Below are 16,453 nucleotides of genomic sequence, written 5' to 3'. Positions count from 1 at the left end.
ACTTCATGACAATGATAGGTGGGGCACTGCCGGTAATTTCTGTGATGGAATTGAAGAGCGATTGGTGACCACAAGCAGCTGAGGCAGTTTCCATCTCCTCTGCAACCCGCCACCACCACTCATCCTTGCAGCGCCGCATGGTTCTCCGAACCTTTGAGCGAAGGCTGTGGTAAACCTCCTCACTCTCAAAATTTGATTGTCGGAGATGGTGAGAGTGGGCCTGTCGCTTTCTCTCAGCTACTGGGACCACCTCCTCCATCAGCCAGGCTTTCTGAGAAGGTCTGGACTGTGTGCCCAATGCAGCAACTGCCCTGAACCCCACCTATTTCTCATCGGCATAAGAAGGCGGGGAGGAGGGGGAATGGGGGGGGGGGTACGATGCCAACCCCAACTGCAAGCGATGGTGAAATTCTGACTTTCAACTTTCATCAGGTAGCCATGACCAGGCTATTGCGGGTTTAAATGTTGTTCATCTTCAGTGGGGGCATAAGTCACCACCACTATTCATCGCCTCCCATTTATGGGGAGGCGAGCCCACAGTAGCCTGGGACTCACAGCTTCCCATACCTCCCCTCCGCGCCTTCACGCCCCCTTTCATTATTTTGTTCAGAAGAACCAGGACTGGTTCAGATATTCGTCACCGATGTTGGCCCAGAGTGGGAATCGAACTCGGGTCGCTGGGTTCACAGTACAGCACGCTTACCGCTATATTACTGCTCCCCACACAAACACACAATGACAAAGATCCCCCGCATAGGCAAAACAGACTGTTGGGGCAAGTGCTGTTAGCGAGCACCTATGAAGGAGGCACAGCACTTGAGGGGGTGGGAGGCCAGCACTGCGCCCGGCTGCCTTTGTCTCCCTAGTGGCGATGTTTGCACACCGCACCAGGTACTCATTTGAGGCTGAGTCGACCTAGGGGAGGCCCAGGAGCGGTCCAGATAATAAGTCACTGGCGTTGGCCGTGAGCAGGAATCAAACTCGGTACGCAGGTTCGTAGCACAGCACTCAAGGGCTCTAACCGCTAGACTACTGCTCCTCCAAAACATACAAAACACACACACACATTGATACACACTCAACCCACAAAACAAACAACTCTTATCTTGTAGCTACAAAAAAGAAGGCTGTGTCCTTGGATGTCCCATAGGAGTGTGAACCTTCATTCATGATAATAAAAAAAAACTTCAAAATCACTGAAGTATCCCAGTGACATCATTGCAGGGACTCATGTGACCATAACTTCATGCTGTCTCCATATATTGTTGAATTATTATTACTCTACTACGCTTGTTTACCCAGGGAAGCCCCACCGAATCTCAAGACTCTCTTATTCAGGAGGGTTCTGTCAAGTTCCCGCAGAAAGGTAGCGATGTTGCTGTTGCCGCTGTGTGCGATCGCAATTGTAGTAATTTGCAGGTATGTGGATTAGTATTGGAATGTTTTGCCAACACGAGGAGATAATGATTGTTTTTTTTGTTAGTTATTGAAGGAAAACCCATGTAGAACGGGGAGAGAATAAACTCCACACATAAATTCGTCCGAGTCGGGAATCGAACCCAGGCCTTTGCTCTCTGCGAGTCACTGGTGGCGCCTGTCACCCATAAACAAAAAATACAGGGACTCCTCAACTTACAAACACCCGACTTACGGACTTTCAGAGATACGAACAAACTTGTCTCGCATGTCCAGTTGTCTGTTCGGACCCACCCGGGAGTCGTACGTTCAAACGTCGTGCAATAGATGGCGGTGGTGGCATCTACATCTGCAGAACGTGAGAAACCAGTGGCATCTGCATCTGCAGAATGTGATGAACCAGTGGCATCTACAGGAGATTATGCAACTTCTAAAGCAATTTCTCGTGTTTAGTGTACACGCCAGACAACATGTTTGGAATCGACAGGAGTAAAGTTGGACAAATCGACTTACGAACAGACCTCTGGAACCTAACTCGTTTGTAAGTAGAGAAGTCCCTGTATATGTTTTAGCCTATCGTTATATTTTCTTTGCAGACCAACGTTATTGTTCAACACGTGACAAACTAATTTTTTTGGCTGCCATCATCGGGTGGAGGAGGGTGTATGACACATCATTGGCATTGTAATCGGCCGGGGTGGTGGGGCCCCTGTGTAACCTGACCCAAAAATCAACCATTAGCCAGCAAGCATAAGTTGACTCAAACCCGAATCAAGAGCTTGTACAAGAGTCAAGTCAATGCCTCTGAATCACGTGCATCCATTCCTCTCAATATCCTTCACAATGATCGCCAGACGGGCGACAAGACCATGGCGTGAGTTGTTGTCACTGCTGCTACTTGTAGTCAAACGTCACTGCCAAGTTTCATCCCTTCTCTGCAACCGCAAAGGCAATGCTGCTGCAGGGGCACGTTACAAGCCGAAACAATATTATGATTATGTATGTTCTTATGTAACCTGGGGACTGGGACTGTATATTTCCATGCTGTGCCATTGGCTGCGAACGTTGTTCATGGTATGTATGTGTAGGGGAGAGAAATACGCGGTGCGCACAGTTAAGCGGGTGCAACGGAGGGCAAACAGGTGTTACGCTGTGACCGGAGGCCTCGGCGGGAGATGGTGGGTGATGACAAGAGATTAATGTGACAACTGGCGCCATGCTTAAGTGAAAGCACGTGACGTCTTGGGATGAGCAGGGGGATATAAGCGGGAGTGTGTGTGAGCGAAGGGAGTTGTTGCCGGGAACCAAGATTGAAGACATCTTGCCGCTCCAGCCGTCAACGGGACCTCAACCCTCACGCCGTCGCCGGGCGGGTGTTGGCTGAACCCCCCGCCCGGGACAGACGGGTGAGCGGGTCTGAGGGAGCGTAGGTGAGGGCAGCGGTGGAGATGTGAAGTTGCTGTGTGCGGAGTCGCTGAGTGCGAAGACGCTGTGTGTGGAGTCGCTGAGGGCGAAGACGCTGTGTGTGGAGTCGCTGAGTGCGAAGACGCTGTGTGTGGAGTCGCTGAGTGCGAAGACGCTGTGTGTGGAGTCGCTGAGAGCAGAGCTGCTGAGTGCAGGATAAGTGAGGTGCAGAATAGATAGGAGCGGGGAGAAGTTAAGTATATGTGACCATACAGATAGTTAGAGTGCCTATAACTGGTGCAAAAACAGGTGAATAAAGTGTAAGCAGGTGACTTGTTACATTGTGTCGGTGTGAGTAATTTTTGAAGACACTACAAATGTAAAACTTGTTTCGCACCCTACGTGGCACAATCCAAACCAACAGTCTTTCTCAAGAAATAAGTGTTCAAATGGCCTCAGGCAACATTGCGTAGGATGAAATGAATCTATTCGGAGATACAGTAAACCGTGAACATTCGCAGGGGTTTTACAAATGACGATTTTTTTAGTGGATTTGCCCTCAAATTATTGTTCGCGCGATTAAAACATTTGCAGGCTTGTATTTAAAACATTTGCAGGCTTGTATTTAAAATATTCGCGGGCCGCAGCGTGCGCAGCTACCCAACGAGAAGTCGCGAGGGGTGGCAGCGGCGATCGAGAGCAGTCCCTCTGGAGTTTGTGAACTCATCATTATCAATCATGGTTAATAACACTGCTGCTGGATGAAGGACTCCCCAATGGGTGGCCATCTCTCATTACAATTAATTACTTTTTATGAATGGTAACATTTGATTTTTTTTTATCAGGAAAGCTTTGTAAATGTGCTAAGCCTCAAATCTGTAAATTGCATTCTATAACTGTCAATTAATTCTCCCCAAACGTTGCAATGCTGGAGCCTCCTGAGACTCCGTCAATACTTTTTCCTGCCACCTCTTGTATGTGGAGGCTGAGGGGGGTGGCGGGGGTTTGTGGAGATGCGGCGCAGTTGTTTAGCGCACTGCCCGAAAGGGATGATGCGCGACAGTTGAGAATAACGATGGGAGTGGCAGCCAAAAAATGGAAGCTACCCGAGAAGACATCCACCCAAGAGAGATAGAGCAATTATGAAATCGGCTCGTGGTGTGTGGGCTGCTGGGTGGATCATTACATCGCAGCATCGTGAGAGAAGGTGGCAGCCTGGGGAGGCCTTCATCCAGCAGCGGACTGACCATGGCCCCTAGTAATAACGACGTATAAACCTCTGTATCCTGCGCGGGGTTGGTGGCCCATCGTGAACCCGGTCAGGTCTGGCAGGAACCGGACCTGCGCTGAGATCCATACACAGACTTGGCTCAAGAATGCAGGTCCATTTTTATTTATGTTCCCACTGTGGTTTTGTTTTTATTCCCCCAAAACCAGACCACGGCGGAACCAGGCCAAGGAGAGACATCGTTATCGTCTGTACTTTTTTGGCGACTTGTTTTTTTTGTAAACCGGTTGGCTGGTGGGTGGGGTGGGGGATGGGGTGGTGGGCGCAAAGAACAGTTGCCCAATTCCACAATTCCTAAATCGATAATTGTATGAGATAGACCTTTTGTATTTATTATTCGTCTCTGTATATAGATAATGCATCCAATTACATTTGTCCACAATTTGCATTCGCACAATTCTTAAAGAGTGCAAGGCTTGCCACTGAAGCGCTATGTTTCGCAGACAGGTATACGCTGTCAGATGGAGGAATGAGCGACGTTGTTACGCGTTTACGCCATTTAGTAATTTGCAATAATATTTATTTTCAAACCGTCCACTGTCCAGCCACATAACCGCCCACGTGCCCGATACGCTTCATGCGTTCATTCGTATAATGCCAAAGTAAACAAACTCGTTTTTATTTTATCAGGTAAGGCCTACTGAGCCTCTCTAGCTCTTTTTCAGAAGCGACCTATCCACAAATGATAGCTCAACAAAGTGTCTTATGTTGAAATTTATAGCAGCCAAATACTGACCCCATGCCCCTATTGGACATCTGTGAAAAAGAGCTTTCTAGCTCATCGGATTCCTCCAGTATAAATAAATATTCTGATTTGATTCTAAAACTCTAAACGCATGTTGATTCTAAATGTCGGGGGGGGGGGGGAAACCGGAGGATCCGGAGAAAAATCCACGCAAACCCAGGGAGAACACCCAAACTCTAAATTTACAGGCGTCAGGGTCAATATTTAACCCACGACCTCCTGCACACCAGGCGTGGTAGTTAACATATCGCCGCCAATGCGTGGGAAACCCTGTGCCTAACAATTGAGAAAACTCATGTTCGTGCCTGGGTACCGTTGGCAAGTAAACAATTTGCACCTGGTGAAATATGTACCTTTCAGTGTGCCACCAGAGTGGGTAATTCAACAAGGTGCCAGGTACACCGTGAGTGGGACAGCGCCTCGTCGTCGTAAAAAAGATGTCTATTAAACATGCATGGGGCTCGGTTATGCGTGTATTGTCTAGCTGTAAGTAAATATGGGGCTATTATTTAAGTGAAGGACGATTCACGTGTGCGTTTGCACATTTAGTACGAACGAGCGGAGCGGGCTTGCGCGAGATCATCGTCTCGAATCGTGGTTACGATAATCGTCTCGTCAACGCCCACGGCAAGTCGTCTTCGTCGTCACCATCAGGCGTGACGAAAAACGAAAAGGCTTAACACTTTCTGACAATAACACAGAGGAAGTGGTACAATGTTCAAACACCAAATAGGCACCTTATTTTGCAAGGCTGCATCAAGGCTGCATTAACTGCACATGCTTGAGGTAAAACCTGCAAACTAAACGTGCTTTGATAATTATAATCATAATGTATGCATTGTCTTTGAATCTGATCGCCCTACACCAGAGACCGCCTCCTTTATGGCCATGTAGACCATAAAAAATTGCCAAAAGGCCAACAGCACAAAAGCAATGCAAACACCAACCTATTAAGAGCTCGGGTTGAGCGAGTGAGGGAGAGTAAGAAGTGAGGGATAGAGAGAGGGAGTGAGAGCAAAGAAGCCCATTTCATAACGAATTCTGAATGAGTCCTCCAAGTGCAGGGCATCAGGTACACAATCCGTGGATTATATAATCCAATTTCACTCCTGCACGTCAGCTGATCTCATCACGTATGTACGTGATGTGTGTGTACCTGCGTGGTTGTTACATAGTTAACACAGATATACACACTTACACACAGGTACACAAATGCCCAGTTAGGTACACACATGTGCACCCTCCACATATACACACTCCAGCCGCCATTCGCCACACAGTGGCGGTGATGTCAAAGGCGGTTGTGGCAGGCTATGTGCAGAGGCCAAGTGAAGTGTTGAAGGCTCGCTGGCAAGAGATCAGGGGACAGACCCAGGTGCCATCGGTTGACTGACTGAGATGGCTGGCTGATGCACCAGCTGTGCCCCATACTGTGCCAATTTGCTGCGTTTTAGCCGCCTGGCACGCCGCTCGTTGTTGTGAGCGTCGCTTCTCTGTCCTGCACTTTTGTTGGAGGGCGACTTCCTCCAACTGCCCAGTAACGTCCTTCACGAGCCTCCTCCAGAGGATGGATGATCGTCACACTGCTGGTATAATTCTAGATTTGAAGCTTTCGTGACTGCAAGGATTCATATTCTTAGGTTTTTTCGGTAAAGTCACTTAGGTAAAAAAATTCAATTAATCGTGCTGTGACGGTTCCACCTGAAGACGGAAGCTTGTGTTGCCTCCGAAACGTCGTGATTTTTTTTATTTTACTTTTATTAATTTAAAATGTTTACCTACGTGACTTTACCGAAAAAACCTAATAACTGCTGGTATACCATTAGTTTTGGCAAAGTCCACTGAGATCCACATTCTCCCGTGCTCTGCCCCTTTTCGCCCCCTCTATCCGGCAAAACAAGAAGCTGCTTAGATGGGCAGCATGAGGCAGCTGGGCATGGGGGCTTCAAAACGCAGCCACCGCGCAGCATCGCCGCCCACTGATAATTGGACCGCGTCCAGACCTCTCAAGAGATATGCAGGCTCTACACACAATCCCCGTCCACTTAAGCCCACACACAATACACACACAATACTGAATATTCAAAGGCACTCACACGCACTTACACACAAAGTTACACACACACATTTATATAAACACTCAAGTATACACGCCCACGTTACCAGGGCGCTTGTGCCAGGCACCTTGAATTTCAACACTTTCGATGGGCACACGCACACGCCCACGCACTCCCCATGACCACACACACAAGGGTACAAAGACAAAAAGTCAGAGCCTTTTAAAAGGAATGATGGTGCAAGTGCTGTTAGTGAGCACATGTTACGGCCGGAACACTCCCAATCAAGAAACACAAAAAGACAAAGATCCCTCGGATAGCCTTAACAGACTTTTGGTTCAAGTGCTGTTAGCGAGCAGCAACCGATGAATGAGCCGCAGCACTCGAGGGGGTGGGATGACAGCACCACGGCCGGCTCCCTTTGTCTCGCTAGTGGCGATGTTTACACACTTCACCAGGTACTCATTCGATTCTGACCTAGGGGAGGCCCAGGACCGGTTCAGATAATCGTCACCGGAGTTGGTGGTCGTGAGCAGGAACGGAACTCGGAGTCGCTGGGTTTGCGTAGCGCAGCGCCCTAACCGCTGCACCACCGCTCCCCACTCACACTGGCACACGTAAAGTTTATATTTCGTAAGTCCACAACCTATAGCGTTAGCTCAAGACGACGACAACTACGTATTTCCAACAAGTTGATAACACTATGGGAACCTCATTTGCCAGTAAAAATATGATAATTGGTTCTTTACCCTTCTATCTGGCAACAAAACTGACACCTTTTTACAAGGAGTCATGTTTGCATAGACCGCAATACCTGCAGTCAGGTATTGCGGTCTTTTTACAAGGAGTCATGTTTGCATAGACCGCAATACCTGCAGTCAGGTATTGCGGTCTATGCAAACATGACTCCTTGTAAAAAGGTGTCAGTTTTGTTGCCAGATAGAAGGGTAAAGAACCAATTATCATATTTTTACCTGCAGTCAGGTATTGCGGTCTATGCAAACATGACTCCTTGTAAAAAGGTGTCAGTTTTGTTGCCAGATAGAAGGGTAAAGAACCAATTATCATATTTTTACTGGCAAATGAGGTTCCCATAGTGTAGATGCTTGCCCCGAGCTCTCATACTCTGATGGTGCATTGTCCTTGAGTTGTGCGCCTTTTGGCGTCATCTGGTCCAACCCATATGAGACTAGGCTCTAAGGAAAGCTGTCTCGGGTGTGGACCAATCAACTTCAAGGACAGTGCACATTATCAGAGTTATGTTCTTTTGTTTGTATTATGACTGCAGGTATTGCGGTCTATGCAAACATGACTCCTTGTAAAAAGGTGTCAGTTTTGTTGCCAGATAGAAGGGTAAAGAACCAATTATCAAGTTGATAACAATCAGGTTGACCTCACGTGATCATATTCTGCCCTCCAGCCTTTGGGCCTGCACTCACATCTGGGTGCAGCCCTGTATAGAAGGACGGTACAAGAATATATTTTTGTTTCTCTCCTGGTACCATTCTCTGCTGGAGTCATGGTCATTCACATCGTGTACAGTCCGTTCCCATTTAATTTTACATTGGCCATACTTCATCAAGCTGGTCGATGCGGGTGGGTGCAGGCAGGGAGGGAGGGAGTGCAGACGTTAGTTTAGTGCCCGGCTCTTTGCTGTCCACAGCTCCGCAGCAGCATATGATAAGCTGGTTTGTGCACGACACTATGTTTAAGGGTGAGTCGACTTCGCGGAGGCCCAGGTCTGATTCTGATATTACTCGGCGCAGATGTCAACCATGGCCAGGAATCGAATCCAGGTTCAAAGAGCACCAACCATTGCGCCACCGATCTACCTATGATGACACATAGGTCACATGACATACACCTAGTGACATGATTTACGCACAGTGACTTACACAAGCAGTGAAATGACTCACGCACACCGACATGCCTTACACACAGTGACATAATTGACACGGCGACGTGACGGACACACAGTGACAAGATGACACACACAGTGACAGGACACACGCGATGAGACCACTTGGCACAAACACCCTGTAGATGACAAACCATGCTTTCTCTTTTCCGGTCTAACCACCCTGGCCAAACCCAAACGCCTCTTTTCATTCAGCAGTGCAAATGGGTACAACAGAAGCTATTTGATGGGAAAATGTCACCTATGGTGGGGTAAAATATGGGGCACTGCCACCATCTTCCAAGACGTTTGGCCAGCGTGGAAGAGTAGGCCAAATACCCTCTAGGAGGGACCCTCCACTAGGGGGGGGGGAGATTCTTGTGGAGGCGCTTACATCAGCGAGAAGTGGAGAGCTTATGCATGTTTCAAATTAAGATACAGTAGGGAACGTTGCATGTGCTGTTGTTGCGTGTGCCCGACCAAAAGGCATTACTAATGACACAGACGTTTGATTCAAGCTCGAAAGACCCCTGATGAGCGATGTGGCTCGATTTTCACAGATGTTCAACCCCAAACAAATGCACGTAAACGCTACCAAAAACAACAATCAAATAGAAAACATACAACGGCAAAAAGGGGCCGTCCATAAATGACGTCACGCGATTTTTGACGATTTTTGACCCCCCCCCCCTTCGTCACACGGCGTCACAAAAAGTCAGACCCCCCCTCAAATATGACATCACAAAGCTCTGCCCCCCCCTCCGCCGAAAAAATAAAACATGCTTCAAATTGCTTTAAACTATTGTCATTGTAGTGCGTATTTAATGTGGCGTTGCACTCTGTTATAGGAGAAAACATTTATTAAAAAGTCTATTTAATTAAGTCTATATTTATTTGAAGTTGCGCATTTTGACGTGACGTCACATTTCTCCGCAAAGTAAAAAATATAGATCCACTAAGTGATTTATTTTTGTTACCTAATGCTGTTATCGTGATTAAACGATCAGCTCCACACGTGCCTTGGTCGTGACCGTCCCAAAAGCCAGCCAGCTAGAAAAACGTGTTATTTATAATACTGTACTGCATAGAATATGTGATAGTTTAACTGTGTGTCTCAACATCACGCAGACGTCTGCAGTGGCGTCTCATTCACTCACGCAAACTTGGCCGCAAGCAAGCCAGACAGCCTGGCAGGAATCCAGCCTGCACACGTTTTGATAAATATAGCATGATTACACGCACAAAAACCACGGATGTAAACAAAATCACTGCTGCAGGTCACAGTTACACATGTGGCAGTAGTTGACATCGGGCGTCAGTTTAAGGGCACGTGGTACACGCATACGCACCGCCAGGCACCACGTGGGGGGGGGGGGGGCTGTCTAGCAATCATCAGGCGCGTGCAGTGGGCATTGCAACGACATGATTTTTCACAGAATTTACATTCCTCATCGCCGCCGTTCAAGTCTTCCGCCAACCGGTCATACTAGCGGAGGGTGTTGGCTGGCCATCAAAGACGGTCACCGGCATCGCACGCTTTCAGATGTGCTTCTGTGGCCGTCTGGAACGTTCTTTCTTCCGATACGAGGAAGCCACTGGAGCTATGCACTTTTAAATAATCTAGATTAACAAACTCATTTATATAGAACTGCTTTTTGTGTTTAGTTTGTTGTCCTTCCCCTACCCCCCGCACCTACGATTATCGCTGTTGGCTACGTACGGCGTGAAAGAAGTTCAACATACATCAACATACAACCTCCGCTCCCCCTCTACGCCCGTGGCCAACGCGATCGCAACTGTGGATGTGGTCAGCGATAGACCATGTCCATCGCACCTCGTTGACGAGTGGACTCGACGAGTGGACTCGACGAGTGGACTCAGGTGTCACGGTGACGAGATGTTAAACACCTGGCCCGGTATACAGGAAGCCATGGGTTTGATCCCAACCCCTGACGCCTGCTGTATATTCAGTTTTTTTTCAGTTTCATTTATTAGGTATAGCCCTGTGAGCCATTTGGCTCTTGAATCGGGTGCAACCGCAACAAACAAAAAAAATGAACAAGAAAAAAATCTTAAAGTGACTATGCGCAAACAGAAAAATCCAGGAAAAAACTGCAAAGTCTTCCAGAAAAAAAACACCGTACACCAACGCTGTGCAAAAATCCCAGTGGGGCGAGCATCGCCTTAAGAGAATCACCGCTAACCTGTTTTCTCTTTTCACAAAGTGACTTCTTCCTTTTTTATCGACCCGCGGTGTTGATGTTGGGCTGAATCAATCTTCAACTATGATCCGAACTCGTAACCTACCAAGTCAACCGGGCGGTTGTGGCGATGCTGCCTGCAATGTAACCCAGCGCCGTGGAGACGGCGAGGGTTGGTGGACCACACACGGATGTTGTGAAACTCCCTCGGGCCGTTAGCCGTCGAGGTGGTTCCCATCATACCCCTGGGCTCGCCAGGAGAATGCGGTTACAGCAAAGCGTGGACTGATTGCCACCCGTTTCCATCTGTACGGGGGATAGAGTGTTGCCCCCTCGCGCAAGGGTCGTGGGTTTCCTCCTCCCTCTCTCTCTTGTTCGTCCATCATAGTTGATGATGACCATGGCACGTTTGTCATTTTGTTGGGTTTTGATGAGTGCGCAGATGGCTGAACAGGCCAATCGGAACCCGAGATTCTCTGTGGCACACTGGACAGGTCAGGGAGGATGTCGAGCTCCGAGGTGGTATAGCAAACACAACTCATCATCATCGTCAACGTAGCAGCAGCAGCCTCCTCCTGAACAAGTCCAAACGTCTTTAAAGTGCGCCTCTGCTGGATAAAAAAAAATGTGCAATAAATAATTTACTAGAGGAACGAAATTCGCGGCCTGCGTGCAGTAAGAACCCCAATAACCACCGCTGGTGTACGGCAGTAGGAGAGAGACGGGATGGGGGTGGGAATGGATAGAAACGTCGGGGTGGATAGGGGATAGGAGCCAGCGAGGGTATTGACGTGGATGCCACTCACCTCCCCCACTCCGGTAGCACAGGTAAGGGAATCGCCACACGTTCCCGAGCCCCACGGCGTAGCCCACGCACGCCAAAGTGAACTCGATTTTGCGGCTCCACGTCTCCCGCGTCGGGGACCCGGGCAGCGGCGTCGGAGCGGCGGCAGGAGGAGCAGAAGCGGCGGGCAGAGGGGACCCCGTGACCCCCCCGTTGGTCATCGGGGTCACGGTCCCCAGATCCCCGTTGGTCACCAGCCCCTCACCAGACCTGCGCTTGCCCTGGGCGCCCATCCCCATGCGAGTCGTGTGTCTCGGTTGTTGCCAAAGCGCACCTAGCCTGGTACAGACGCCGTGATGACGCTACGGCCACTCGAGTGGCGAATGGCGGCTGTCGTGTGGCCGTCTCTTTCAAGCACGCTGCTGTCCGTGTCGATCTATCACACTGACCCTGCCGCAAGATGTCTATCTCGACAGCCTCGTGTGTGTATCCACGACTTCTCTTATCTCGATTCCTGAGTCTCGTCAGCTTCTACCCGAGATGTATCTCGCTCGTCCCACGTCCCTTCGCCGCGCTGTTTGTTTCCTCTCGCTCTCTCCTCGCTCTCTGTCTGACAGCCCTGGCCTCGCTCCGTGTGTTGCATCTATATACGTACGGCGTGGTGTGTGGTGTTCCTGCACACTCCCTCCCCTAAGGGCTGCTTGCCGCGTGAATGAATGGAGCCGCGCGCGTTACTCAACGATACTCGAGGGTGAGAGAGAGAGTGAGAGGGAGAGAGCTCGGGGGGTAGGGGGAGAGCAGAGGGCAGAGAGAAGCTGCGAAGGGTTTGTGTGGCGTGAGAGAGACGGGAGGTCGAGTGGTGGTGGGGTGAGTGATGGGGAGGGATGCGAGTGATGGGGAGAGGGAGGCGGGGCTTGTTACTGCCCCGCCCCCCGCCATCAATAATAATAGGTCACGTGGGCAGCAGTGAAATTTCGAGGGGTAAGGGTCGAGAGGGTACAGTGGGGGGTGGGGGTTCAGTGAGGGCACGTGACGTAACCCCCCCCCCTCTAGCCCCACCCCCTAGTCTCTTCAACCCCTCACCTCTTACCACCCCCACCCCTCTTTACCCCCAACCCCGCCCCTTTCACCCCCAAACCCCCACCCCTTTCACCCCCCAACCCCCTCCCCTTTCACCCCCCAACCCCCTCCCCTTTCACCCCCCAACCCCACCCCTTTCACCCCCAACCCCCTCCCCTTTCACCCCCCAACCCCACCCCTTTCACCCCCCAACCCCCACCCCTTTCACCCCCCAACCCCCACCCCTTTCACCCCCCAACCCCACCCCTTTCACCCCCCAACCCCCACCCCTTTCACCCCCAAACCCTCCCCTCTGCACCCCCTCATCCCCCCATCCCCCCCACTTCCTCTCTCAACATTTTCCACGAGACGTGCGTAGGCCGAATCGATTCTCCGTGCTCGTGAGTCTCGTTATCGATTCTCACAATAAGAATCGATTTTTTTGCAATTCGTGCAAACAGCGCGCAAATTGAATCTGAATATGTATACTTCAGGAGAGGAATCCGATGAGCTATGAAGCTCTTTTCCCCCCTCATATATGTCCAGTAGAGGCACGGGCTCGGAATGTTACAACTATCGATACAAAAACACGAAAGGAAACGTAAAGAAATCACTTTAAATGTATACGGATACAACGAAATTACGTCTTTATCTTCCCAGGTAAAGTCCACTGAGGCATTAACTTATTTTTCACAAGCGACCTGGCACACATGATAGTTCAACAAAGTGGCAACATCGATTATGTAATCTGTTTGTGCAATACGATTTATTACCAATCGAATCGTGAAGAATAGTTTTCCCTCGTGAACGAAATATATCCAGGCCAGTAATATAAATAACATTAAAATGTGTTACCCCGCTCTATACCGTTAATTTATGCGATTGTCCTGAATAACCGCGATTACGCAGTCACGAAGCAATTCCAGAATCGATTATTTAATGTCAAATTGCTCTAAGGGATCGTCCATAAATGACGTCACGCGATTTTGGACGATTTTTGACCCCCCCCCCCCATCGTCAGACGGCGTCACAAAAAGTCAGACCCCCCCCCTCAAATATGACGTCACAAAGCTCTGCCCCCCCAAATTAAACATGCTTCGAATCGCTTTAATCTATTGTCATTGGAGTGCGTATTTAATGTGGCGCTGCACTCCGATGTTGTAGGATAAAACATGTATTAAAAAGTAGATGTAATTAAGTAGAACGTGTTGTCTATATTTATTTAAAGTTGCGCATTTTGATGTGACGTCACATTTCTCAAACCCCCCTCGTCACACATCGTCACAAATGTCTGACCCTCCCCCCACCCCCGAGGTGCGTGACGTCATTTATGGACGTCCCCAAAGCAACGTGAATTTGGAACCTACTGGAACTAGCGGCTATCGACTAGAATCCCAACTAGTCGATAGCTTAAATAACGGATTATTTAGTTTAAGTATATTCTTGGTTCTTTCGGTAAAGTAACGTAGAAGGGAAATAATACAATAATAATAATAAAACATAATAAAATTGTTTAAGTATCGTGAGCTTAACCTTTTGCAATCCTATTCGACCCCCCCACCCTCGCCGCCCGTGGGTTTAGATTTAGCGGTCACGTGACTCGCCCCAAGTTATTCTTCTGCCTTTTTATTAAGGCGGGAAATTGTTGTTTTGGTTAAACGTTGTTGTTGTTATTTTTTTCTCCACCGTTTTAAAACACGAATTATTGCTTCGCCCCTCCCCCTTTAAAGAGCAAAATAAACACGTCTCACGCCATGATGTACTTATTTAATTCATTTCATGAGACTTAAAAAAAAAAATTACCTCACGTTTTAATTCTAAACTATATAATTAATATTTGAACCTTCATAATCATCAGTTTTGTATATACATTGGTCTTTTTTTTGGTGTGGTTTTCATAAAAGCCCTCTTGGGTTCCCAACCTTACATGCACACCATTTTTACCCCTTTTTTTTTATCAGCACCGTTTGTCTTTCGCTTGCTTTTTTGTGCGTATAAACAATACAAAAACAATACAATATAATAATACTGTAACCAACTTTTCATTTTGTTAACGATGCAACCGTTTAATGACAACATTGTCAGCACTATGTCAATCCACGGTTGGATCAAGAACTTATTACGGTAGTTTAACCATACTTCACCATGCTGGTTAGTGCTGTTTGGACACTGTGGGGAGGGTAATGTGGTAACCCCGGACAGGTTCGTATAACGCTCACCACTGATGATATCCGTGGCTGGGAATCGAACTTTTGGCTATCCATCGAACAAAGACGGTGACCGCATCGCGCGCTTTCAGATGCCCTACTGCGGCAGTCTGGAACGCTCTTCCGATATTAGGAAGCCACTGGAGCTGTACACTTTTAAATCATCCAGATTGAGGACTCATTTCTTTAGAACTGCTTTTTTGTGTTTAGTTTGTTGTACTTCTACCCCCTCAACACCACCCATTACCACGGTTGGCTACGTACGGTACGAAAGAGGTTCAATGTGCTGTAACATGCGGCTCGCTTTGATTCAACCCAGTAAACAGGGAACGTTGGGGCCCAACGTTGGTGTCATGGTCCCAACCGCATGACAAACCTTGGCCCAACGTTGGGATAAACACCCAATGTGAAGCACCACGAACCACCGCTCCCCCCAGTAAAATGTTCAGGGATCGTACAAGCACGGTGAGAGAACATTATGTCCTGGGATATTTTGGATTGGCTTATTTTTTTTTTAAAGGAGTAATCATATATATGCTTATGAAAATATTATTACTTTTCCGTGTGTTTTTTTTGTTACTTCAATAAACAGCACTTGTCCTTTTATATATATAAAACACTTTCTTTTTTTATTTCCATTAAGTGGGTTGCCTTTTTCTCTCTCTTGCACTACTATCGTTTTTTGTATTGTTTGTTGCAACTTGGTGACCCGCCCCGACTGGGAATCTGTGAAAAAGAGGCTCACAGCTTATCGGATTCCTCTGTTCTAAAATAAAGATTGTGATTCTGAACCCCACTCGTATCTCCGCATTGTGCCGACAAGAAGCACAACGGACCTTCGGGGATTTGGTCATCACACGGAACATTAAAAGCCACGGTCCGATTAATTACCTCACTAGACCATCGATTAATATCAATAAAAAAAGATGCAGACAGTAAATCACGTTGTCCACACTGTGGTTGAGCAACGGTTTCACTTTGGTCAGCGAACTCAATCGACTAACGCGGCGACCCGGAGTTTGATTCCCAACCAAGGCGAACATCGGTGGCAAATGGCGATATCGGAACAGGTCCTTGGGCAACCTTTCCTTCACCAACCCAACACTGACATGGCGCGGAGAAGTTCTTCATTCCAGCAGTGGATTGATCAAGGAGCTGCACGTAAAGTGTGATACGGTAGTCATCATGAAGCTGTTAATATCCACGTGAGTTTTTCCACGTCACATTAAGCCAATACTGAAATCATAATACCGTTCAGTCAGCTGTGCGGTGTTGCCTATGCTGCACGTGGCCTGTGTTCCAGTGCTGGGTTAGGGTTTGTGGATCACACATGGATGTTGTGAAACTCCCTTCCTGTGGGGCGTAGAGAAAGCAGTAAAGCAAGTGGACTCATCT

General features: G+C 48.3%; 1 protein-coding gene across 2 annotated transcripts in view; it reads right to left on the bottom strand.

The window, feature by feature from the left end:
- Positions 1-16,453, bottom strand: part of LOC144933020 (sodium- and chloride-dependent GABA transporter 1-like) — a 56,087-nt gene that overhangs the window by 20,529 nt on the left and 19,105 nt on the right. Inside the window, exon 1 of one of the 2 annotated variants that reach the window (XM_078857452.1) lies at positions 11,815-12,699. The exons of the other annotated variant lie outside the window; for it this stretch is intronic. Coding sequence (XP_078713578.1) covers positions 11,815-12,091 — 277 coding nt within the window. The 5' untranslated portion in view covers positions 12,092-12,699. Of the gene's footprint in view, positions 1-11,814; positions 12,700-16,453 lie in introns of those variants that run through there. 2 annotated transcript variants of the gene reach the window in all.

The sequence above is a fragment of the Lampetra fluviatilis genome, chromosome 6, assembly GCF_964198595.1.
Source record: "Lampetra fluviatilis chromosome 6, kcLamFluv1.1, whole genome shotgun sequence".
NCBI classification, from domain to species: domain Eukaryota; kingdom Metazoa; phylum Chordata; class Hyperoartia; order Petromyzontiformes; family Petromyzontidae; genus Lampetra; species Lampetra fluviatilis.
The sequence above is the reverse complement of the archived record's forward strand: the minus strand, read 5'-3'. Positions and strand labels throughout refer to the sequence as shown.